Raw genomic sequence first — 24540 nt, forward strand, 5'->3', positions numbered from 1 at the left:
AAAAAAAAAATGGAAGACGACGTTTATTACCTCGACACAGATCTCGATCTCAGCTTCACCTCCACCACCACAGACCGTACATTCACCTCATCAAGCGCTAGATCAAGTCTCGCACGCTCAAGCCTAACCTTAAGCTTCAACGACAGACTCTCAACCGCGACAACTCCTTCAACCACCACTTCTTCCGCCGCAACAACACTCCACCACCGTCGCTATGATCCTCACTGGACAGCAATCAGAGCCGCAACAACTCTCTCCTCCGACAGAAGACTCCATCTCCGTCACTTAAAACTCGTCCGCCACCTCGGAACTGGTAACCTCGGCCGTGTTTTCCTCTGTCACCTCCGTGACTGCCCTAACCCCACCGGGTTCGCGCTTAAAGTAATCGACCGTGATGTTCTCACGGCGAAGAAGATTTCACACGTGGAAACAGAAGCTGAGATCCTCTCCATGCTAGACCACCCCTTCTTACCTACACTCTACGCACGTATCGACGCTTCTCACTATACTTGCCTCCTCATAGACTACTGCCCTAACGGTGATTTACATTCCTTGCTCCGTAAGCAACCTAATAACCGGTTACCGATTTCTCCGGTTAGATTCTTCGCCGCCGAAGTACTCGTCGCCTTGGAGTATCTCCACGCTCTCGGAATCGTTTACCGAGATCTCAAACCGGAGAATATCTTGATTCGTGAAGATGGACATATCATGCTCTCAGATTTTGATCTCTGTTTCAAAGCGGACGTAGTTCCAACTTTCCGATCTCGACGTTTCCGGAGACCTTCGTCTCCTCCGTCTTCACCACGGAGGAGTCGCCGTCGAGGAGGTTGTTTCTTCTCCACGGAGGTAGAGTACGAGAGAGAAGAGATAGTAGCGGAGTTCGCGGCGGAGCCAGTGACGGCGTTTTCGAAGTCATGTGTAGGAACTCACGAGTATCTAGCGCCGGAACTAGTCGCCGGAAACGGACACGGAAGCGGAGTAGACTGGTGGGCGTTTGGGATATTCTTATACGAGATGTTACACGGGACGACGCCGTTTAAAGGTGGTACCAAAGAGCAAACACTGCGCAACATAGTATCTAACAACGACGTGGCGTTCACGTTAGAAGAGGAAGAAGAAGAAGGTATGGTTGAAGCGAAGGATTTGATAGAGAAGCTATTGGAGAAAGATCCGAGGAAGAGGCTAGGATGCGCCAGGGGTGCGCAAGATATCAAACGGCATGAGTTTTTCGAAGGGATCAAGTGGCCGTTGATCAGAAACTATAAACCGCCGGAGATCCGAGGTCTGGTGAAGAAGACGAAGGCACATGCTGGCCACGTGACTGCTGTCGTCACGCCACGGAAGAAGAAGTGGTTGTGGTGGGGGCTGTCGCATTTACTGCGCAGTAAAAGCTTGAACAAGAGCAGCATTAAAATTCAGAGCAATAATAATTACTATCATTATGTGGGTAAAAGCTGTAACGCTAGTGGCAAACGCGTTTAAGGCGTTTTTAACGTTGAAAATATCTCATACGATTCTCTCTAGAGGTAGCAAAATTAGCAGTCTGATCATTTTTGATTTTGACATATTCTTTTGTTGGTTCTGAAATTCATACAAGAAACTATATAAGTAAATTTACCTTTCTTTTCCAGTTTTCCTAACCGCTATCTTACCAAAAGGAGTTCTAAATTATAAACTACCAACTGAGTTCAGGCATGCATACTTTTCTTTTGTTGTCTTTTCATATTTGACTAGCTCAGAAGTGGGAACAGAGAGATCTATATGGGCCTTAGCATTGGGTCCATTTGTATAAACAACCTTCTTTTCTTTTGTTTTGGGTGTAATTATTAGAGTTTTGGGAAATTGAGAATTGAGATTAAGAAAATCAGAAGCAAAGCAAAAATACACATTCAATGCTTTTGTCTTCTTTACCACAACTGTGTATCCTCTTTTCATGCTCTACCTTTCTTCCTATTATACTCTTTCTTATATTTCACTCTTACTTATTTGATTTCTATGCAAGTTGTTCATGTGATTTTCTTTTTTTTGGATTTATATTATTAGGCCGGAATACCAAATTATCATCACTTCAGTATATTTGCTTAATTCAAAAGGTACACAGTATACAGTACAAGTGAGGGATCTTTTAAAAAGTTTTGGCCGGCTATATATTATTTGTTGTTGGGGAGGTAAAATAAAAATTAACTTGTATCAATGAACAATAGATTAAAGCTATATGAGCATACAAAAAGTTTATAATAATATAAGATATAGTAATAAATTATTGATGTTTTGATGATTCCATGAAAGATGAAACTATACTTCCTTGGAGAATCAAAAAAGAGATCCATGCAAATCCCAATGTCAATTAATGAACCAAAACTCAGACCATGTTCATCTGTTTCTTCTTTCCTTCGTATCTAATTCACCTTTTCCCCCAAGATTTCTCTTCTTCCTCTTCACTCTATATATATTCTTCATTCCCCTTTTCTATTTCTCAACAACTCTCTCTTCTTTTACCCACAAAAGGGTTTTTTCTTTTCTTCATCAAATTCTACGTACACCCAAAAGTTTCAATCTTTTTTATTTGTTCTCTTTCTTTTCATATAATATAAAAAGCAAAACAAACCTTGATTGTGGCAATGGCTGAGTTCAAGAGTAAGTTAAACAAAGGTCACGCCTTTACAAGCAAATGTGCTTCCTTGGTGAAGGAGCAACGAGCTCGTCTCTACATTCTCCGTCGTTGTGCTACCATGCTTTGTTGCTGGTACATCCAAGGCGATGAGTAAAGAGATGACTCTTCCTTAATTACATATAACATCCGAAATGCTATATATATACACATATATCTATATATTAATATATATCACCCTGTCCCTAATATCTAGTTCTTGAAGCTCCATGGAAGCTCTCCTTTGGCTGTTTGGCAAAATCCTTTCACAAGAAACTTGATTCTCTCTTCTGATATATATTCTGGTGCAACAAAACCCTCAAGCCTGTCGTTTTTTAACCTAAAGGATCAATCTTTTAGGGTTTTTTTTGGTTTGCTTCATGGGATAATTTGCATCAGAAAAGGCAGAGAGAGCAAGAAATTTATCCGCTAATCAAGCCGGAGTTTTTACTGTGTCTGAGACAGAGACACTGGAGATGCTAGTTCCTTAATTAAGAAATGGAAGTTCTTTGAAGGGTTTTGATTGGTTTCACTTTGGACCGGAGAAGACTGTTTTGTTTCATAAGTGACAATTTCCTCTGTAATATTTCAGTTTTGTTTCTCTTTTATTGCATCATATTCTAATAAGACCAAATAAATAAGTCTATGGTTGTGTTGAACCATATAGACTAAACATGTCTCTTTTGATTCTCATATTCTAATAATACAACAACAGATGATAGTTTGCTTAATCCAAAATTTCACGTCAATCAGATTTATCTTTAGTTTATCCCTCCTGCTCAATCCAATCCTTGAACAGCAACATCATGTAAATGGGAACGTTGAACGCCGCAATGACGATGATCATCATGATTGTACGTATTACTCTCTGGATCACAAGTTTTGTTCTTGATTTTGATGCTGATCTCATCAGAGGATCAGACCCACCAGCACCTGTATTTACATCTGAGTCCATCACAAGCTCAATCTGTTCGTTAGTGTTCTTTCTAGCTGCTGATCTCAACACCGCGTTACCCCTAGAAAGAAATAAGAAGACGAGGAAATCAAAACTTGTGTCTGTAGTGAGAAGAATCCAAAAGATGGTTGATGGATTTCTTACTTTTCTACAAGAGGTTTATCGCTTTGACGTTTCACGGGAGTTTGAAGAACTTTCTTCACGAGATGCATAGATCCTTCTGCGTCCCATACCATTTCATACTCGCAGTTCTCATCTTCATTCTTCTCCTTCGTGACGCTGCTTAAAAAGCTTGACTTCATTACATTTGATATACAGTCTGCAGCGTTGTTTAAGAAACTTATCCCATGATTTGGCCAGAGAAGGAGAGCAAGAAGGGACATAGCGAACAGAGAAAGGTACCTGGTAGCTCAAAATTAGACTCAAAAATTCATAAGCATGCATCAAGACAATAATCATAAAGCCAAGAACTCTCTGGTCAGGAACATACCACATGTAAATGTATAATTGGCACGGAAGGAAGCATAATTGGGTGTGTAACATTTTCTCTAGATCAGATGAGTTTTGATGGATGGCGTTGGGAACAGATAATAGCATGAATGACGGATGTATATTTCCTTGTTGCCAGCTTATAGTACCTAAAGTATGCTGTGATATGATATTCACTTATCAAAGATTGTCCATAGTGTTATTTTGTGGCCATTACTTATTAATGTTACCTCAATTACAGATCCTGCTTCCGACTTGTGGGTTACAGTGCACTGGTCATGATCATGGCCAGACAGAACGAGTATCTGCAGAAGAAAAGGCAAAGACGTTGCTATACTGTTTGGTTTAGAGTTAATGACATTGACAAGAAACACAGACAGAACTCTCCCATGAACATAAAATAGAAGAATTTATCTTACGGGTTTGATCAACTCCAATAACTTCTTTGATGATTCTGAAGTAACATAATTCTGGTATCTGCAAAGGAAGTTAATAAAAAAAAAATTAATACATTGGATTAATTGTGCCCTGATTCTGGTTTATTATAATCTAAATCAAAGTCTGTATAAGAAAATGGAAAGATAGAAGTTTACATTACTTCTTGATCTTGAAAATGGCGCCAAAACCGCTGTACATGAAAGAGTAGAAATTTAGACCAAAAACAAAGTGTTCGTATCTGAATTACACTACAATCCGACCTGATAAATCACCTGATCAATGACAGAAACACCACGGTGAGGGCCGCATGGGGTTTGATCAGGCCGATATAATGGGATGTGGGTCAATAAAACTCTAGGATGTGACTGTGCATCTAACAAGATAAGAAAATTTTATGTGCAAGCTTCAGAAAGATAGTAAGTATAGAAGATAATGCAGCTAAATAATAGCACACACCCGTGGAGACATTTTGTACAAACTTCCAAACTTCTGATGCCAGATCCTTTTGAGGATTCCCTGCAAATATACATCAGCTTTTTAGTTACAGATTCTTGGTTTATCTTTGAGGATAAATTCTAAGCATGTAAAACAATAACTTAATGATCAATGCGCAAAGATTGTAATTACCATCAATAGCTTGTGCATCAATACTGATGACTTCAACACTTCCGATCATAAATCTGCGGTTTCTGATCCCAAAAACTTTTTGGTATCGATCAATCACCTGTTGAAATGTGAAGTTATATCAAATATATAGGTCGCGGACAAATGTGATATATTTGAGAAAAAGGTGATAAGTGTTAGTACGTCTTGCTTATGGGACGCAACCCGAGAATAGCCAACATCATGGTTCCCAGGGATGTAAAATGTAGGGATGTCCCCAACTTTGCCTTGTGAATTCACACCAAATACATGTTTAAACCGGCTTAAAGATTCCTGCCATCTAATAGAATAAGAAGTTTAAGTATTTTCACAAACCATTTGAGCAGAAAAAAGAACAAGTGAAAAGACAAGAACAAGGAGAACTTACTCGTCCTCGGGCAGAAATGGCCCGCCATCGAAATAATCACCTAAAAACAAAACAACGTCGGGTTTGAAGGGCAAGACAGACTGAAAGAACGATCTCCGCATGTTTATATCAGTATAAAACTGAGCAAGCTCCAAAGCAAGCGTCTTTGACGACAAACGAAACGATGTCTTATCCATGAGCTGCATAAAGACACCAACAACAACAACACATAATCAGATGATCAAACTCCAAAAACAACACACAACCAAAATCGAAAAGCACTTGAAAAGCTAGTCACCTGGGGATCAGTAACAATGGCCACTTTAGTAAAATTCCCATCACTCTGTAAAAAAAAAAAGAAGCTAACAGATATGAACAATCACAACTCAACAGTGACTCAAATAGTGATGAAACCAAGCTTCTGCAGATCTATAGAGATTCTTTACACATTGACCTTTTAATAATGTTGCATCAAAGCTATTTATAGATCAGTGAACGATTACATTCCCAATAATAGTAATACCGGAAATGTCGGATTTCAATTTTCAAAGCTTCGTTTTTTATAGACATTTTGCAGTAAATCTCGCAACTTTCAGAGAGAAATAAGCAAATACACAATCGAACTCGAATTAGATTCACTGAATCCCCAAAATTGAGCATTCAGTTATTGAAAAATTTGATTGGAGACTAGAGAAAGAGAGAGACCTTATTATGGTGAGGCCAAGAACAAGTGAAGAGAGAAGGAACCCAGAAGGCGAACATTTCGCCATAGAGGATCGTGGCTGCCCAAATGAGACATAACGCCACCGTGACCTTATGGTGGTGTTTCATTTTTCCGAGCATCTGAATCTCCCCCTTCTCGGCTTTTGCTGAGATATCTGGTGATTGTTGTTGACCAAAAAGAGCGGTCAAGACGCGACGCGACGCTGAGAACGCCGAGACTGCGGAATGTGGAGAAATCCACAAAACGTCGCGTAGTTTTAGCACGAAGGAAAAAAAACAGCAAGCATAGTTTTAGGGCCTATCCTTATATATTTGGAAATTGTAAATATATATTTAGCCTAGGTGAAAATTAGTAAACAAAACAATGGTAATTTGCTAAAATGACAATGACTTTGAGAAATTAGGCAATAATGATATAAATTGTACTATATTATTTCTAATGGATAGCATAATTAATTATTGCTATTTCGATAAAAATTATACGATTTAATTTATTTTACAATAAATTAAATATTATTTAATAAATTATTCGATGTCTTTAATTTTATATTAATAAAATCCTACATTAAATTTTTAAAGGGGAATTAACTAAAAAATAATTATATTAATATTTCACCAATAGAAACAATATTTAGTAATAATATTTTTAATTTAAATTATACTACTGTATAGTTATGGTTTATGTGTATCAGTGTATGGTCCAGTTATGGTTAAAAAGTACGGTTAGCATGTGATTTTGGTCATGCGTATTATTGGGCCTATCCTCATTCGAACATTGACGGTCCCTAAGTTAGGCCCATTAAAAGAGTCGAAATATTCAGAATAAGCAGCACAGAGCACAGGCGACGGAATCTAGAATCATCATTGCTCGCGAATCGCGACAGTTTCCGGCTAACTCCGAGAGCGCCTCCTTGCTCGTATTGTTTCTGAGGTTAGTTCGTATTTTCTCACCGGTCGTCTCTTCCTATTTTCCTCGATTCAATTTACGATGAACGAAACTACATTGCTTGCAAATCTCTATTCTTGTTGATTCTTTTTTTTTCGCATAGGTTTAGGGTTTTTTTTTGTGTGTGTGTTCCTTTTGTTGTTTAGATGAGCGAGACGATATCGATTTTTGCAAAGGAAAACAGTGGTAGTCACATTTAAGGAGATGAATTTATGGTTTTAGTAGCGATTCATTGGTTTGTTTTGAGATAAATTTAGGGATTTCATCTTTTCGAATGCTACTGTTTGGTGGTTCTTCTTAGTTTGAATGGCTTCGTAATCTAAATTGCCTGCCTCCGGTGATTTTTTTGGTTTTCAGGTTCTGCAAGAAGAAGTAAAACATGTCAGTTCTTATTGTGACGAGCCTTGGGGATATAGTGATTGACCTTTACTCGAATAAATGCCCTTTGACCTGCAAGAACTTCCTCAAGCTTTGCAAGTAAGTGTCTCTTTTTGCCTATCTACTACCTAAGAAACGTTTCTATGGTACTCACTATGTCTCCACGGGGTTTTTTAACTTTATTATTTATTTGGTGTTAGGATCAAATATTACAATGGGTGCCTATTTCACACTGTACAAAAGGATTTCACAGCACAGACGGGTGATCCAACTGGTACGGGAGCTGGTGGAGATTCTATCTACAAGTAAGTTGCTTTTATTTTGTACCTTTTGATTTGTGGACTTTGTATTATTGCCTTTTGTATCATTTAAATCAGTTTTTTTTGCCTTCTGTGTTGCCTTTCCCACCTCCTTTTTCGTGTTTTCTCCAGTCAATGTTTGCACTTTTTCGTAACCATATTGTGTTTGCTATGTTGGATTTTTCAGATTTCTGTATGGTGAGCAGGCTCGTTTTTTCGGCGATGAGATTCATCTTGATTTAAAACATTTAAAGACCGGCACTGTTGCAATGGCCAGTGGTGGAGAAAATCTTAATGCTTCTCAGGTAAGCTAATGAATTACTAAGCTTATGGTCTTATATTTTCATTATCAAAACTCTGGGTCCCTCATGTGAACTTTTCTACTCTTTTTTCAGTTCTACTTCACTCTTCGCGATGATTTAGACTATCTTGATGGGAAACACACTGTAAGTACAAAATTTGTAAATGATCTGCGAATTCTTTCTTTTGTATATATCGATTATCTTTTAATATGCCATTCCATATGCCATTTTTCAGGTGTTTGGGGAGATTGCTGAGGGGTTGGAAACTTTGACTAGGATAAACGAAGCTTATGTTGATGCAAAGAACAGACCCTTCAAAAACATTAGAATCAAACACACATATATACTTGATGATCCATTTGATGATCCGCCACAGCTGGCTGAAATGATACCAGATGCTTCCCCCGAAGGAAAACCCAAGGAAGAGGTCAAAGATGACGTGCGACTTGAAGATGATTGGGTTCCAATGGATGAAGAACTTGGTGCTCAGGAACTGGAGGAGGTTATTCGCGAAAAGGCAGCCCACTCTAGTGCTGTTGTACTTGAAAGTATAGGAGATATTCCTGAGGCTGAGGTAAAACCACCTGACAATGTGCTGTTCGTCTGCAAACTGAATCCTGTCACTGAGGATGAGGACCTCCATACCATTTTTTCACGCTTTGGAACCGTTGTATCGGCTGATATAATCCGTGATTTCAAGACAGGTGACAGTTTGTGCTATGCTTTTATAGAGTTTGAAATCAAGGAGGCATGCGAACAAGCTTATTATAAGATGGACAATGCTCTGATCGATGATAGACGAATACATGTGGATTTCAGTCAGAGTGTGTCCAAACTTTGGTCACAGTTCCGGCAGAAAGACTCCAAAAAGGGGAATGGATGTTTCAAATGCGGCTCGACGGATCATGTTGCTAAGGACTGTGTGGGTGGTAATCAGTCTTCAAAGTACATTGTAAAAGATCAAAACAGACAGCACGGAGGAGGTGAAGGCTATGATATGGTTTTTGAGGGTGATGCACCTGAAATGCCCAAGAGAGAGCATAATAGTCATGAGAGGGATGAGAGGGAGAGGAGGGACAAGATTGGTCGGAGTAGTCCTCATGGTAATGGGGAAGGCAAAAGACGTCACAGAGATGATGAAGTTGATGATGGTAGAAAACAGCGTGGCCGGGAAGAGGTAAGAGAAAAGGAGAGGAAACGCAGAGAGAGAGAAGAAAGAGACAGCAGGGAAGATGAAGACAGAAGAAGAAGAAGACGCCGTGAAGAGATGAGAGATGGGGATAGGCGTGAGGAGAGTCGAAGATATAGAGACGATGATCATCGGAGCCATAGAGATTATAAAGAGAGGAGAAGTGAGAGAGACAATGGACATGGAAGAGAAGCGAGACATGAAAGAAGGGATAGGTGAAAAACATGGTCTTGGCGTTTAGGGTTTAAGGTGGGTTTTGTATGAAGTGACTGAAGTTTTTTAAATTCTGGAGAGATGTATCTCTTGAGTTTGTGACTAGTAGTCAAGGTCTAAATTGTTTCACCTATAAAGTTGTGAGCCATTGGAGATGAATGGTTTTAAAACATGACTACTAAACTAGACTTGCTTTGGTCTCTTTCTTTATATAATGCTTTTTTTGACAACCATCCATATTCCTATCGTTTTTTAATTGATTTCGATGGTCTTTGTTTTTTTCTCCGTTATGTTATGAGTTTCAAACTAGCTTGAATAACACACACAAGGTTACACACATCAGCCGTTTTTATAATGTAACAATCTAGATTTTAACTCGCCGGACAATTTTTTAAAAAATAATAACATTTTATTTTTTTTGTTTTTTATATTTAGTTTGTTTTATTTAATTAAATAATAATTTTGTTTGAATTGTCAATTATTAAAACAATAATAGGGAAAATAAATACATAAATATGTAATTTACAAGTTATTGTTGGATTAAGTCACAATTTTACCAATGATTTAATTGTTTTACAAAATTTTAGTTAAATTACTCTGATTTAATATGTCTAATATTCTTATATTAGTGGTATTGACCAAATAATTAAAGGAAGATTTAACCCGTGTTTCAAAACCGAATTAATAATATTTATATTTATACTAATGTTAATTCAAACCGTCATGTTAATAATATGTCCTGCTATATAACAACAAACCGTCATATTAGTGGTTTAACCCGTGTTTCAAAACCGTCATATTAGTGGTTTTGGTTGTGTGTTGTGTTTTGTTTGTGAAGTTGATATTTATACATGGAAAATTCTTGATGAGCAAGGAGTTTACGATCTGTAACAATAAAAGAAAGATTTTAGTGTTTTCCTATTTGAGTTGATAACATTATCGCATAATAATATTCAGTTTCTTAACATGTTATATATATTATATTAAATGTTTTTCTTGGTGCTAAAGTTAAATATACCCGATTATTGAGTTTCTAAAGTTGGGTTCTCGTTTTTATGAACTTTATTAACGTTATAATAATTATTGTGATTGTAATCATTTGTTACTCAAACTCCGCTGTGTCATTTAAATTTAAGAGATCATACAGTCTCTAAAGATCTATTAAAATATGTTTGAAGATTTTTATGGGATTAAAAAATTAATGCGTAAAGTTGTTTTTGAAAAAATCGAAATGTATAGATGTTGTCAAGCTATTTATGACAATAAATGTATCAAATTAGGTCGGTTTAAATAGTTCCATTAAATGAGTTTACATGAATTGTTATTTTAGGAAAAAAGTTAGGAGTTAATATTATAAATAAAACAAATTAAATAACCAAAACTTTAAATCCATATCAAAAATAATAATATAGATTTGTGATCATTATTCCAAATCGAGCTACCAAATTAACGCAAGTTAGGTTACCTATTCTTTTTGAATAATGAAAGGGAAAAAAACGGCACGCCGTATGTCTTGGCTGGAGCAGAACGACAGCACATCTGCCGTAATTAGTTTAACCATTAAACAAATTAAGAGGATTAAAAAAAGGTTTGCCACCGACAAAAGTGGAGAAGTTGTCGGTGGAATTTGGAAGCAACCTGGTAGTTAATTTTCGACATAACACTTCGTATTTATTTATAATATTTGTGCTGTTAAATTTGTGAAACATTGTTACATTCCTTTCTTCGGATTAATAACATGGAGGATTAATATTTAACACTTCGTAATATATTACATTGTTAAAATTAATGGTCGTATTTTGTTAAGTTTTTATATTTGTGAAACCAATATACAGTATTGGCTGAACATGGAACATCTGAACATGAGCACTAACGAGTTAAGATTCTCTGTATCATTATATAAATAACAGAAATACGAATTTTCAATATACTCAATATAATATATAAATATATGTACCAAATAAATTATATAAATATATGTTAATTAAATAAATTAAATGTCTTTGTCATCCATACTCGGTTCTTGCTGGCACTTTGCTTGACAGTTCAAGTTTAGATTTAGCTGCCCGAAATATATAATCATTGAGAAGTTAATTTCTCACATAATCAACTCCAATCATTAGCACATACTTACACGAAACTGAGATAACAGAGAACTCTATGAGGAGATTTCAAATGTGAAGTACTATGATTTATCAAAGCATATAGTTTTTCTTTATTTTTATTTTATTTTATCAAAGCATATCTTCATAAAATGTAAGTTAGCACAAAATTTGTGTGCTTCGTGGATCACGAGAAAAATCAAAAGAATTCAAAGACAGCGAAACAAATATGATCACGAGATGTTCAACGAAGAAGTTATCTCATATATTTAGTTGCAACTTACAAACCACCATAGTACAGTAATTGATTGATCAATTATTTATATTATTAAATATCATGATAAAAATGAATTACAAACTTTGAATTACCAAGCAATATCATGAATGGGTTCACGATCTTCTCGGATATATACTAAAAATTTGCTTACGTAGATTAACTTATTCTTCTTACGTGAAAATACACCAACAAATTTGCTTTATTTTCGTATTCAAGATTGACTTTAGTTTTAGTTGGTTGTTCAAAAAAAAAAGATTGACTTTAGTTTAGTATAGGAAACCATTTGCGTCGTTCTTTTAGGGCATCTCTAACAATACCTTCATTTTAAGGAGAGTTCACCTTCAAAATAAGGGTTTGAAAGTGATTTACTCCAATGATGCATTTTCAAATTTTTTTCTATTTTTTTTATTTACATTATAGTCCATAATCTTACCACTGATTTGTTATAATATCAAAACTTTCATATATAAATATAAAATACACAATTAAAAAAATATATCAAACAATATTAATAAAATACAATACCTTATATAATATAAAGTTATTCAATATAATTATTTCCATATATATATTTTAAATATAGAATTTATATAGATATATTTAAAATAATATAATTTATATAGATATAAATCAAACAATTGAATTTATATAGATATATTTCAAATAATTAAACTTAATAGAACTATATGTAAGATATAAAAGTTATAGTAACTAAAATGAAATATATTTGAAAATTTAAGGGGTTGAATAGTGAACCCTCAAATTTGAGAATTCACTATTCAATCCCTTAAAATTGGAAGGTTTAAAAAGGTTGTTGGAGTTTAAAACCCTTCAAATTTTGAAGGTTTGATGTTTTTATATTTAAATTTAAGAAATGTAAAAGTAAAAAAGTAAAGAAAAAAAACGATCAATTCAGCAAAAAGCGATGATGGGACAATATGTAAAGAAGAGAGTAAAGAGCCAATCATATCCATTTAGCCCAACCTTCATAGTGATCTCCATCGTATGAAAGCTACCTCTATATAAATTATTAAAGACATGACATTCAAAATAGAATCAATAATATACATCAACCTCAAAAGCGCGTATGTTATGAAATGTACGGGGGAGCGTCATTGTAACTACTAATGGTCTGTACTATTTTATTAATCACTAGAATTTGTATCGGATTTTTAATTAAAAATATTTTATTAACAATATAAATTTAGAGCTTAAATATAATTATTTAATTTTTTTAATATAAATATATAAACACTAAACTTACTTTACTAAGTATATACAACATATATATTATTGATAATAATGTTTATGTGACAAATAAATAATTTCATATATATCATGTGACAACTAAGATCACCTTAAAAATTTGCAGGAAAAATAAACGTCATTGATGATTACCTCATGATCTTTTATTTTTCAGAGAGTTTCTTTCTTATTCATATTCCAAAAAACACTATTTTAAAGATTTTGATGTTAATTATCGATTGTTTACCTAATTGTATATATCATTAATGATTAGATGTTGATACTAACATAATACTATTCCGTATAAAAGCTAAATATACCGAATTTCATGAATATTACGTAGTGTAAAAGTACATATATAATATCATATCGTTATAACATCTTTACCAAGTTTGATTTACCCATCAAAGTAAGTGCGTCGTACCATATATAAATGAACTCTCACCAATTCATGAATGTATCTATCTTATTTTACTTTCTATTATTATATGGACAAACGGTTAAGGCTGACTTGGAATCTATTAAACCTATTTAATAATATATACCATTTATTTTTCTACAAACTCATTCGTTTCACACAATGAATTAGATGTCAAAGATTTTAATTTAGTCACGTGTTTATCTTTTCAAGTTTTAGTAATTTATTTTCAAACACTTTTAACTACAATTCTTTTGTCACTATCTATGGTGCACTCGTTGTCTTTCGACATCTACAATCTTTTTACTTTTATTGGCTCACATATAACACATATTATACTATAAATTGATTTTCAAGACATATTAAAATTATTTCTCTTTAATTACTATCTTAAAATACTCAAATTTAGATTAAAAGCATTTGATTCAATTTATGAAATATCAAATTTGTTTTCCTTTCTTATCATGTTATAAACTAATATTTTTCCTGTTTAAAATTTTATAAATTTTGTTTTATTCTACCATAAATTTAAAATTTACTTCCATTTGTAAAAATCATTAAGACATTTAAAATTTTAAACTAGGATTAGATTAAAAGAAGAAGTTTCGTTATATTATTACTACTAATAAAAATTTATAGTATTATTTTTCTTATTTTAACATTTCATTTATTTTATATAATTAAATTTTTATTTAGTTAAATTTTTTTTATTAATTGTAAATAACATAAATATGCATTAAATAAATAGTTAAAATTTATTTTAAAGTAAAAAAAATAATGTTGTTTAGGTGGATGATTAGGTGGCAGCACGAGAAAAGAGAAAAACTAACTTTATAGATGTAAATCTATGAGGTCAAAAACTCATAATTATGAATCTATGATACACCAAGAAAAGAACAAATCATTGTGGATACATTTGGAAGGAACAAAATAATACTCTAATTAATGTTCATATAATTGAGAAGAGCAAAAAAATTGAAGCATATTATTATAAAGCTACTTATTAATTATACAGAAGGAACCAAAATGAGCCTAATCTTTGTGCCTTTGGCTTCTTACTGCTAAAATCGTGCTTGACAGCTTTACTCTGTAAGAAAATTGGATTTCTTTCTTTACGAGCTAAATGAAACAGTGTATATAATGATGAATCTCACTTAGTCAAGAAAAAAAAAAAAAATACTATTAGATTTCAAAAACAAAACAAACACAAAAAAGTTTCAAAATTGTTCTCTTTCCTTTTCTTTATAACTTTTCACAAGACTAGATTTTGGAATCTCGTTCTTGAGAGAGAGAGAGAGAGAGAGAAAGAGACAGAGGAAGAAGATGAGGAGGGTGAATTGGGCGGTGGTGGCTCTGTTTACAGTATGCATTGTTGGGTTTGAGCTTAGATTCATCCATGGAGCTACAGATGCATCAGACAGTGAGTTTCTTCTTCTTCTTGGTCTTCTTAGTCTGAGAATCTTGTTCACTTTTTTCGCTTATTGGGTTGTCCAAAGTCTCAAATCTTTTTCGTATATCCTTCAATTTGATTCTGTTTTCATTCTTTCATCCATTTAACCCAAAGTTTCAATCTTTGCTTTTTCTCAAATCTCAAATCTTTTTAGTTTTGTTGGGTTATATCTAGAACCTTCCTCTTCTCTCTGTATCTTCAAACTATTTATAGTATAGAACTGATTTATGATTTATGGTTAAACTTGTGGTGATTGGTTTATCTGCTTTAATGAATGGTCTCTGATTTCTATTTAATGCAGCTTCGGCATTAAACACATTGTTCAGCAGTATGCATTCACCAGCTCAGCTAACACAATGGACTGCAGCAGCTGGTGATCCTTGTGGCCAGAATTGGAGAGGTGTGACTTGCTCTGGGTCACGAGTTACTCAAATGTTAGTGATTCTTTGCATCTAATTTTTTGTTTGCTAGTTTTAGCCATTTGTTTACATCTAACATTAAATTGAGTTATATCTACTTGGCTGGCAGAAAGTTACCAGGTCTTGAGCTCTCTGGAACACTTGGATACATGCTTGATAAATTGACTTCTCTCACCGAGCTGTAAGATCACCCAGTCAAATGCTTCAAACTGTTAAATGAAGTTGAGATAACTAGTTTTCTAAGTTCGAAATCTTTCATTGAACTTGCAGTGATCTAAGCAGCAATAATCTCGGAGGTGATTTACCATATCAGCTTCCTCCAAATCTGCAACGATTGTATGTTTCATCAATCCTCTTTTTATTTTTTGGTTTTCTAATTTAGTAACAGTGTGTTCGAGTTTATAATCTCGGAGTTGTTTCAGGAATCTTGCAAATAACCAATTCACTGGAGCTGCTCAATACTCCATTTCTCATATGACACCACTTAAGTATCTGTAAGTAATTCCTTCACTTCACATTTCTCTAGACATCATCTCTTATAAAGATGTGAATATTAATGTTTTGTCTTGTGCAAAAATTCAGCAATCTTGGTCACAATCAGTTTAAGGGGCAGATAGCTATCGACTTCTCAAAGCTCAACTCTCTCACAACCTTGTAAGATCCTAGTAAAGATTGGTATTGTACTCACTTAGTTTTGATCGTAGTCAAATATTTGACAAATTTACATGTGTTGCAGGGACTTCTCTTTCAATTCTTTCACGAATTCTTTACCGGGAACTTTTACCTCTCTAACAAGTTTAAAATCATTGTAAGTCTTCAGGAGCCTCTGATTAAACTGAAACTGTACCAGTTACTAAACATGTGGATTTTAACTTCACAGGTACCTTCAGAACAATCAGTTCTCAGGCACCGTCGATGTCTTAGCCGGTCTTCCTCTTGAGACTTTGTGAGTAACCAAACCTTATTACACGTGAAGCTGTTTATTCTTGTACATTCAGTAACGTTTGGTTATTCTTGAATGTAATTCAGGAACATTGCAAACAACGACTTCACAGGTTGGATCCCCAGTTCTTTAAAGGGCATTACATTGATGTAAGTTCTCATTTCACACACATTTTTGCTTGTTTCTTTAAACTTTTGATCTCACTTTTCTTGTTTCTTGCTAACAGAAAAGATGGCAACTCATTCAATACTGGACCTGCGCCTCCACCACCACCTGGAACACCTCCAATCCATGGATCCCCGAGCCGTAAATCTGGAGGACATGAAAGCCGGTCTAGTGGTGATCAGTCCACCAGCAATGGAGATTCCAAGAAATCAGGAATCGGAGCTGGTGCAATTGCAGGCATAATCATTTCATTGTTAGTAGTTACAGCTCTTCTTGTGGCTTTCTTCTTGTTCAAAAGAAAAAAAACAAAGAGATCATCATCATCCTTGGACATTGAGAAAACCGATAACCAGCCTTTCACTCTTGCTTCAAACGACTTTCACGGTATGCACACATATACACAACATTTCGCCTTTATAAAAGTTTGAACGTAATCTAAGATTCCATATGGTTGCAGAAAACAATTCCATTCAGAGTTCTACATCAGTTGAGACAAAGAAACTGGATACTTCATTGTCTATTAATCTTCGGCCTCCACCAGTTGATAGAAACAAATCATTTGATGATGATGATTCGACAAGAAAGCCTAGTACTGTCAAGAAATCCATGGTTGTGGTTCCTTCACATGTGAAAGTCTATTCAGTTGCAGATCTCCAGATTGCTACTGGCAGTTTCAGCGTAGATAATCTTCTTGGAGAAGGGACTTTTGGACGAGTATACAGAGCTGAGTTTGATGATGGAAAGGTAATGTTATTATTTCATAATGTAATTCTAATTTCGTTGTCTTGAAATATGTCATAATGTTTTTAGAACACTCTTACCTTTCAGGTTCTTGCTGTGAAGAAAATTGATTCGTCTGCTCTTCCACATGGCATGACCGATGATTTCATTGAAATGGTATCGAAAATCGCCAGTTTGAATCATCCAAATGTGACCAAGCTTGTTGGTTACTGTGCTGAGCACGGACAGCATCTCGTGGTCTATGAATTCCACAAAAATGGATCATTACATGACTTCTTACACTTATCAGAAGAGGAAAGTAAAGGCTTGGTGTGGAATTCACGAGTCAAGATTGCTCTTGGGACTGCACGCGCACTAGAGTAAATTCCAAAAACAATTCATTGCTTAGCCAAAGAAACTGAGTATTTTGGTTAACAGAAAGTATTGTTCTTGCAGGTATCTGCATGAAGTTTGTTCACCATCTATAGTTGACAAGAACATCAAATCAGCTAATATTTTACTCGACTCAGAGCTGAATCCTCACTTATCAGATTCCGGTCTGGCAAGCTTCCTTCCCGCAGCTGATGAGGTTTGGATATACAGTCTCTTATCCTCTGTACTATTTCTCAACTTATTTGGTTGCTTAGATCATTTTGATACGTGCAGTTAATAAACCAAACCGATGAAGGGTATAGCGCACCTGAAGTATCAATGTCAGGCCAATATTCTTTGAAGAGCGACGTTTACAGTTTCGGAGTAGTGATGCTTGAACTCTTAACTGGGAGAAAGCCATTTGACAGGTAAACTCTACTATGATCCAAACTAGGCTTGATTTAGATGAGGAATGTGTTTCTGAATTTGAATCTTACAACTGGTGATATAAAATTGAGCAGCACGAAGTCAAGATCTGAGCAGTCATTGGTTAGATGGGCGACACCACAACTTCACGACATTGATGCTTTAGGCAAAATGGTTGATCCAGCTCTTAAAGGGCTTTATCCTGTTAAATCTCTCTCTCGATTTGCAGATGTTATCGCTCTCTGCGTCCAGGTAAACATAATGGTTACAAATCAAATCTTGTAACTTGCAAGATCAAGAAAGTCTTTTAACTGATTTTGGGTTTTATTTCTTAACAGCCGGAGCCGGAGTTTAGACCACCGATGTCTGAAGTTGTGCAGGCTCTGGTTGTGTTAGTGCAGAGAGCTAACATGAGCAAAAGAACTGTCGGAGTTGATCCACCGCAACGTTCTGGTAACCCCGACACGACCAATGATTACATGTAAAAGTCCCCTCTCCGTCGGATGAAGTCACAGAAACAACAAAAAGAAAATTGGAAGATAAATAGCATTGTATAATCCCATTGTTTTATTGTATTTGTATGTTGTTCCAAAGTTTGTAGCTTCTTGAACAAAATTCTTTCTTGATTTCTTCCAACATCGGTTCTATATTGGCTTGGTTCAACTAGTTCTTGATCATTTACGTGTTATCAGTTTCAAAGGACGTGACATCAGAAAAGACCAACTTAACAAAGAATATGGAATCCAAAAGAGTATCTGACATTGAAACCTGAAAATAACCGAGTTACTGGAATAAGTAGTAAAACAAAGTACTGCAAAAGAGAATGAAGGAGAGAGACACAAAGAACAAAGAGTGTTTCTGAGTTTTGCTTTAGGAGCGTTGTGATGAAGCAAACCTACTTCAATCTCTTTCTCTCTAATTGTAGACCATGTACTTGGGAGTGGCACTGAACTTTTGGTAACCTTTGATAACTTTGTTCACTGCATCCAGAAAGTCTTTCTCAGTCACAGTCTTTCTCCTAGCTCTGATTGCGTACATTCCAGCTTCAGTGCATACACTTCTGATGTCAGCTCCTACAAAAGACAAGAAGATTAACAAAATCCCAAGTCAAAACAAATCTTTTAAGGCAAAAAAAAGTATGAGAGCTGTTTCATGCTTGAGGGATCATTACCGGTTGAGTTTGGGCAGAGGCGAGCAAGGAGTTCGAAACGGATGTCTCTTTCGCAGTTCATGGTTCGTGTGTGAATCTTGAAGATCTGTGTTCTGCTCTCCAGATCAGGAAGACCAAACTCAACCTTACGGTCAAGACGTCCAGGACGTAAAAGAGCAGGGTCAAGTGTATCAGGCCTGGATTAGAGAGTTAATACAGAAAATAATAATGAGTCAATCGGTATTATAGGGTTGTGTAGTTTTACTTAAAGATGGTACGGGGATTGTGACTGACCTGTTTGTTGCCATAAGAACCTTGATGTTACCACGTGCGTCAAACCCATCAAGCTGATTCACAATCTCAAGCATAGTACGTTGGACTTCATTATCACCACCTACACCGTCATCAAATCTTGCACCACCAATGGCATCAACTTCGTCAAAGAACACAATGCAAGCTTTCTTGGACCGTGCCATCTGAAAAGAGAGTATTATACAGTTCAGAACAAAATCTAGCAGCATTGGCTGACAAACTCAGATTGCAAAAAGGAGTGTTTACAATCAATTACCTGAAACAGTTCACGAACCATCCTAGCTCCTTCTCCAACATACTTCTGAACAAGCTCACTGCCAATAACCCTGATAAAGCAAGCATCGGTTCTATTGGCCACAGCTCTAGCCAGAAGAGTTTTACCGGTACCAGGAGGACCGTAGCAGAGAACACCCTTGGGAGGATCAATTCCAAGCTTCACAAATTTCTCTGGATGAAGCATTGGCAGTTCAACAACCTACACCAACAAAGAAATTGTTAATCTCTGATGAATATATTACATCACACCACTTGGTTAAACTTTAGCAAAACATTGTAAGACAAGAACACATGACATCAACAAAAGTTCAACATACCTCTCGCATCTTTTCAATCTGCTCCTTGCAGCCACCAACATCATTGTAAGTTACATCAGGTTTCTCTTCGACTGTCATCATGGTCACACTAGGATCGATTTTCGGAGGTAGAGGGATCTGTATCTGATATTTATTCCGATCAACTCTGCAAGTACAAATCAGAGACGCAACGTTCTCATAAGTTTTCATCCATATGAGAATTGCATGACGACTACAGGGGTTCCACTGAAGCAAATAAAACATATAGAAAGATACAAGGGGAACTGATAATTAAGCAAATACAAAACCCAGTTCATAAACAGAACATACCCCACACGCATGCCTTCTTCAATATCAGTTGGAGAAACTTTATCGCCAAGTCCAACAACAAACTGGAGTTAAGAACCAAAAACTAAATCAGTATAACCAAACATAAAAGTATCTGAAACACACAATTGATAATGCAACAAACCAGCAATAGCAGCCAAGTGATATAATATAATGTACCTTAGCAATTTGTTTGACATTGATAACGTATTTGGCGTCTTCAGTGTTTGGACTTATAATCTTTGTGCATCTCGCAACCTGGACAGAAGAAACGTTGACCTTAATCCTTTATAGTCACCATGAGATCAACGACGTGTCAGACAACAATCTAAAAAAGAAAGCATACCTGAAGAGGTTGCTCCTCTTGCATCATTTGCTTATCAGATACAAGATCCCATTGACTGGGGGGAGCTAAACCAGTATCAGACTCCTTGATACCTGAAAGTTACCATATATATAAGCAAACCCAATGACCATAAACAGAAGTCACTAGCTAATCAAAGTAAGCCCAACACTTGGGTGTGCACACACATACCACATAGATCGTTGATCTTCTTGGCGAGATCTTTAATTTCTTTCTCAGCTTTCTTGATAGGTGCAGAGTACGGCCCTAACCCCTGCATAGGAATAACATATACCAAGGTCAGCATATGGAATAAGAACAGATACAGTGAGGCAGGATTCAGTCGTCTGAGTAGCAAATAGCACAAAATTGACCTAAGTAGAACAAATCAAAGCTCATCATAAAGCAATTAAGAACGAATCTAGCTCGAAATTACTCAGGAGAAAACAATCAAATTGGTTTACAGAAAGACGAAACCCTCACATTCGAGGAAACCAGACGTAGCAAATTTGACTAGCACATGGACTCGTAACTAAAACCTACGCTGGATCCAGAACCTACGATGAACTAGAAGGAGTAAAAGCGAAACAAATCTGAAACTCCCAATCAAATTTAGGGTTCAAATAAGGGGAAGCTTACATAAGTCTTGAGGAGAGCGATATCGTCTTCGTCAAGGGGGCGAGGATTCTTCTCGTCTCTGATCTCATCTTCAATATCCCTCACCATTTTTCGCCGGAATTTGGAATCGGAGATTGAAGATTCTCAAAAAGCTCTGAGAGAAGAGATTTAATTAACGATTTATGTGTTTGTCTTGCTCGAGAGGAAAAGAAAAAGAAAGGCTCTATTGGTCTCGCTTAGTGTATCTGAAGCGTATATTATACCACACGTGCCCGCTCCCACGTGTAAACTGGGCTTTTTAAGAGAGGCCCATATATTGTGTCTTGTTGGAGAGGTCAGATCGAACTGAGAATGAACACGAGATTAATTTTTCGATTATTCGGTTTTTTTTGTCAACTAGAAGATTAACTCAAATGAGTCAATTTTGTGGGAAATTGTTTACAAATAAAACATAGTACAAATAACTATGCGTCGTGCTAGTGAATCCGTACGTATATTTGTATTTCTATAAATAAAAGATTAAAAAAATGATAAAAAATCTTCCTTGTCAATTTTGATGTCATCCAAATACGTCGAAAAAGCTGGCCAGTCCGCAGAAGAAAACATCATCTTTACCAAATCTGAACACTATGTGAAAAACGCCACATCTATGAATAATCTTCACCAATTATTCGGTTTTTATTCTAAAATCCGGATAACCAAAACAGTTTTTTTGGAACCAAACCGAATAACCAAATTTTCCTAAATACCAAAAAAAATTGTATCCTTTATTTATTTTTTTTCTTTTACTTCCGTAATTCTTGTTTCACAGTTCACACTATGATCCAATAATTCTGAGAAGATTTATGTTTTAGAGTGCCCTTGTAGTTCAAAATCGTAACAAGAGGTTTCTAAAGCAACAAGGAAACAAAAGATAAAAAGAAAGAATTGGAGCGTAATGTTATTAGCTTCAAACAAGCTGAGATCATTATGTTCTAAGAAAGAAGCCTAAAAAAATGCCAAACGAGTTTAGACTAGATTGCGATATTTAAGAACATCGTTCTTATTGAGATGAAAGGATTTGCAAATCTCTACTATGGTCGCCTCGTCGAGTCCTTCCTCGCCAGCTTCACGAATTATCTGATGTAACTCTTCTGATGGAAGCAAAATCTGTTTCATCAGGAAAACAAAGACAAGTAAGAAACAAGATACTTTCCATCTAGTTTCTTGGATGACAGAGAGATGGAGAAAGAGAGATAGATCAGCTTACACATGTGGGAGATTGAGAAATTTTTTCCGGGTTGCTTCTGTTTTTCTTGCTTTCGTCTGCATCATCACTTGAGTCTTGTTTCTGAGGATTCGACTGGTCTGAGATGAGCTTAAGCAGCTTCTCACTTCCCTAACATGTCAATAAAGATGATCTTGGGTTTTTATATAAAACCTCTACGATAATGGAATCATGCATCGAGAAGCAAAGATGACAGACCTGAAGAGCCCGCCAGTGAGAATATGTACGGAATAAGACCCAGAAAAACGGTATGTTTGGTAATGGCAATACCTATATAAAAAGAACAAAAGGCTTTGGTGGTTATCAACTTATCATACATAACCCGAGTTAGTTGCTAAGGTTTCTTGAGGGCTAGCTGCATACCATAAATGCACTGGTCACTGGAAGCAAAGTTACTGAACCAACTAGGTACTTCTTGTGCAGGATTGTTCCACTGCAACAAATCCAATTAAAAAAACATCCGTGATAGAAGGAAAGTGGATTCTGAATCTATGACTACACCTGAAAACCGGATATAAAGTTTCATCGTTTGAGACAGCGGGTAGCAAAGTGATTTACCTCATGGCAATGTGCCGTAGTCTCCTGCGTACAAGTTTAGGATCTAAACTGAAACATTTGACACGGATTAGCTAAAACGGTAACCAATCCAATCTCAAGACATGATCAAATCATCCATTTGAGGTATATTGGTCCTCAAGGTTAAAGAATTCGAGAAAAGGAGAGTGAAGAGAACCTCGGAGGATAAGTGATTTGTACAGAAGTGACCTCCTTAGATATAGACTTCAAGAAAATCTCAGACGGCTTAACACGAGCTAAAAGCTTCAATCCAAACCTATACATCCCAACCAAAAAAAACCACAACTTGGCATTAAGATTATCAATAAACATAGACCAAAAGACAAAACCTCAAAAATGTCTCAAAATACAAACCCATGAATCTTGTTCTTCATTGATCCATCTGGCGCTTTCTCAAGACCCACCCAAGCTTTATTCATCTACCATTACAACAACAACAACAACAAGAACAATAATTCTTCAGACTTAGTATTGGAGAAATAAAGGAAGAAACTGATTTATAAAAAAGCCCTTCTTATATCTCATTACTTAGTGGTCCTAGATGAGGTTCGTTGTCAACAAAACCTCTAATCAGAAACAAAACCAAAGCTTGTTCATTGGTCAAATTACATACACCCAATAAATCTCACTACACGCCACATTGAACGCACGGGTATTGTATTGTAAGCTTTATATTAAAAGTTTCAATGTAATTATACCTTGTCAGAGATGAAATCGACGAGAAGCTCTGCGTTGGCATTGATGGGTTTCGATTCAGATGATAGTTTCTTCCATAAACCCCGTAAAGTGGTGGGAGTAACACCGGACGGAGATTGAGCAGCGAAAGGATCAACAGATCTGCTGAAACACCACTTCTTCCCTTTGATCGGGAAAACCACCAATCTCGCTCTCATGATCACTCTCAAACTCTGAAAAAAGCTTCGATCTTTAATTTAGGATTTGTCAAATTCTTATCTGGGTATTGCTTTTAGACAACGTGGGTTGTTTTGTATATTCAAAGGAAAAAATCAATCGAAGCTTTTAAGGTAATTTATAGCGATGAACCGACAAAGCCTAATATATATATTTCACGAGGAAAGACGAAGAAGCGGCGGCGCGTCTTTGGGTATATATGGACAAATTTTATATATAAGCGTGTGTATATGTGTGTTATACTGAAACAGTCTTTTGAGATTTGGTATTAACAAAGGTTGTCTTATTGTGGTTCAGAATTGATATGATATTGACAGATTATATTAGAAGCAAAT

At 35.8% G+C, this 24540-nt stretch overlaps 7 protein-coding genes across 7 annotated transcripts; 4 read left to right on the plus strand and 3 right to left on the minus strand.

Moving 5' to 3' along the window:
* Nucleotides 7-1595, plus strand: LOC104742893 (serine/threonine-protein kinase WAG1). Its single transcript, XM_010463975.2, has one exon. The coding sequence runs from the start codon at nucleotides 10-12 to the stop codon at nucleotides 1480-1482; it is 1473 nt and encodes a 490-aa protein (XP_010462277.1). The 5' UTR covers nucleotides 7-9; the 3' UTR covers nucleotides 1483-1595.
* On the plus strand, nucleotides 2544-3103 carry LOC104742894. Its single transcript, XM_010463976.1, has one exon. The coding sequence runs from the start codon at nucleotides 2622-2624 to the stop codon at nucleotides 2766-2768; it is 147 nt and encodes a 48-aa protein (XP_010462278.1). The 5' UTR covers nucleotides 2544-2621; the 3' UTR covers nucleotides 2769-3103.
* Nucleotides 3285-6564, minus strand: LOC104758724 (uncharacterized protein C630.12). The gene is made up of 13 exons (XM_010463977.2): nucleotides 6247-6564; nucleotides 5840-5884; nucleotides 5563-5741; nucleotides 5340-5475; nucleotides 5160-5256; nucleotides 4989-5048; nucleotides 4805-4905; nucleotides 4688-4722; nucleotides 4514-4571; nucleotides 4325-4399; nucleotides 4096-4253; nucleotides 3750-4007; nucleotides 3285-3666 (listed from the first exon to the last, which is right to left on the minus strand). Exons 1-13 carry the CDS (start codon nucleotides 6382-6384, stop codon nucleotides 3417-3419), a joined length of 1590 nt encoding a protein of 529 aa, XP_010462279.1. The 5' UTR covers nucleotides 6385-6564; the 3' UTR covers nucleotides 3285-3416.
* LOC104742896 (peptidyl-prolyl cis-trans isomerase CYP59) lies at nucleotides 7101-9824 on the plus strand. The gene is made up of 6 exons (XM_010463978.2): nucleotides 7101-7195; nucleotides 7568-7687; nucleotides 7789-7893; nucleotides 8075-8192; nucleotides 8283-8333; nucleotides 8425-9824. Exons 2-6 carry the CDS (start codon nucleotides 7590-7592, stop codon nucleotides 9595-9597), a joined length of 1545 nt encoding a protein of 514 aa, XP_010462280.1. The 5' UTR covers nucleotides 7101-7195; nucleotides 7568-7589; the 3' UTR covers nucleotides 9598-9824.
* LOC104742897 (protein STRUBBELIG-RECEPTOR FAMILY 6) lies at nucleotides 14710-18794 on the plus strand. Its single transcript, XM_010463979.2, has 16 exons — nucleotides 14710-15053; nucleotides 15385-15517; nucleotides 15612-15683; nucleotides 15773-15838; nucleotides 15925-15996; nucleotides 16085-16156; nucleotides 16239-16310; nucleotides 16383-16448; nucleotides 16532-16594; nucleotides 16672-16994; nucleotides 17068-17354; nucleotides 17439-17710; nucleotides 17787-17919; nucleotides 17997-18130; nucleotides 18224-18380; nucleotides 18467-18794. Exons 1-16 carry the CDS (start codon nucleotides 14957-14959, stop codon nucleotides 18611-18613), a joined length of 2166 nt encoding a protein of 721 aa, XP_010462281.1. The 5' UTR covers nucleotides 14710-14956; the 3' UTR covers nucleotides 18614-18794.
* Nucleotides 18861-21679, minus strand: LOC104742898 (26S protease regulatory subunit 7 homolog A). Its single transcript, XM_010463980.2, has 10 exons — nucleotides 21472-21679; nucleotides 21025-21106; nucleotides 20836-20927; nucleotides 20670-20747; nucleotides 20493-20554; nucleotides 20184-20328; nucleotides 19847-20065; nucleotides 19573-19754; nucleotides 19300-19475; nucleotides 18861-19201 (listed from the first exon to the last, which is right to left on the minus strand). Exons 1-10 carry the CDS (start codon nucleotides 21556-21558, stop codon nucleotides 19044-19046), a joined length of 1281 nt encoding a protein of 426 aa, XP_010462282.1. The 5' UTR covers nucleotides 21559-21679; the 3' UTR covers nucleotides 18861-19043.
* On the minus strand, nucleotides 22318-24402 carry LOC104742899 (uncharacterized protein C23H3.12c-like). Its single transcript, XM_010463982.2, has 8 exons — nucleotides 23992-24402; nucleotides 23648-23712; nucleotides 23451-23549; nucleotides 23276-23323; nucleotides 23081-23150; nucleotides 22916-22987; nucleotides 22700-22828; nucleotides 22318-22599 (listed from the first exon to the last, which is right to left on the minus strand). Exons 1-8 carry the CDS (start codon nucleotides 24184-24186, stop codon nucleotides 22459-22461), a joined length of 819 nt encoding a protein of 272 aa, XP_010462284.1. The 5' UTR covers nucleotides 24187-24402; the 3' UTR covers nucleotides 22318-22458.

The sequence above is a fragment of the Camelina sativa genome, chromosome 14 (genome assembly GCF_000633955.1).
Source record: "Camelina sativa cultivar DH55 chromosome 14, Cs, whole genome shotgun sequence".
In the NCBI taxonomy this organism is placed as follows: Eukaryota; Viridiplantae; Streptophyta; class Magnoliopsida; order Brassicales; family Brassicaceae; genus Camelina; species Camelina sativa.

Coding starts and splice junctions, on each gene's coding strand:
- LOC104742896 (XM_010463978.2), top strand. CDS start 7,590: ATGTCAGTTCTTATTGTGACGAGCCTTGGGGATATAGTGATTGACCTT. Junction 8,193..8,282: donor AAAATCTTAATGCTTCTCAG/GTAAGCTAATGA, acceptor CTCTTTTTTCAG/TTCTACTTCACTCTTCGCGA. Junction 8,334..8,424: donor ATCTTGATGGGAAACACACT/GTAAGTACAAAA, acceptor GCCATTTTTCAG/GTGTTTGGGGAGATTGCTGA.
- LOC104758724 (XM_010463977.2), bottom strand. CDS start 6,384: ATGCTCGGAAAAATGAAACACCACCATAAGGTCACGGTGGCGTTATGT. Junction 5,257..5,339: donor TTGCGTCCCATAAGCAAGAC/GTACTAACACTT, acceptor ACATTTCAACAG/GTGATTGATCGATACCAAAA. Junction 4,572..4,687: donor TTTCAAGATCAAGAAGTAAT/GTAAACTTCTAT, acceptor CTTCCTTTGCAG/ATACCAGAATTATGTTACTT.
- LOC104742899 (XM_010463982.2), bottom strand. CDS start 24,186: ATGAGAGCGAGATTGGTGGTTTTCCCGATCAAAGGGAAGAAGTGGTGT. Junction 23,550..23,647: donor ATGAAGAACAAGATTCATGG/GTTTGTATTTTG, acceptor TGGGATGTATAG/GTTTGGATTGAAGCTTTTAG. Junction 23,151..23,275: donor CTACGGCACATTGCCATGAG/GTAAATCACTTT, acceptor GATTTGTTGCAG/TGGAACAATCCTGCACAAGA.
- LOC104742893 (XM_010463975.2), top strand. CDS start 10: ATGGAAGACGACGTTTATTACCTCGACACAGATCTCGATCTCAGCTTC.
- LOC104742894 (XM_010463976.1), top strand. CDS start 2,622: ATGGCTGAGTTCAAGAGTAAGTTAAACAAAGGTCACGCCTTTACAAGC.
- LOC104742898 (XM_010463980.2), bottom strand. CDS start 21,558: ATGGTGAGGGATATTGAAGATGAGATCAGAGACGAGAAGAATCCTCGC. Junction 20,928..21,024: donor GAAGATCAACGATCTATGTG/GTATGTGTGTGC, acceptor GGTAACTTTCAG/GTATCAAGGAGTCTGATACT. Junction 20,555..20,669: donor ATGTCAAACAAATTGCTAAG/GTACATTATATT, acceptor TCTTAACTCCAG/TTTGTTGTTGGACTTGGCGA.
- LOC104742897 (XM_010463979.2), top strand. CDS start 14,957: ATGAGGAGGGTGAATTGGGCGGTGGTGGCTCTGTTTACAGTATGCATT. Junction 15,839..15,924: donor CCTCCAAATCTGCAACGATT/GTATGTTTCATC, acceptor GAGTTGTTTCAG/GAATCTTGCAAATAACCAAT. Junction 18,381..18,466: donor TTATCGCTCTCTGCGTCCAG/GTAAACATAATG, acceptor ATTTCTTAACAG/CCGGAGCCGGAGTTTAGACC.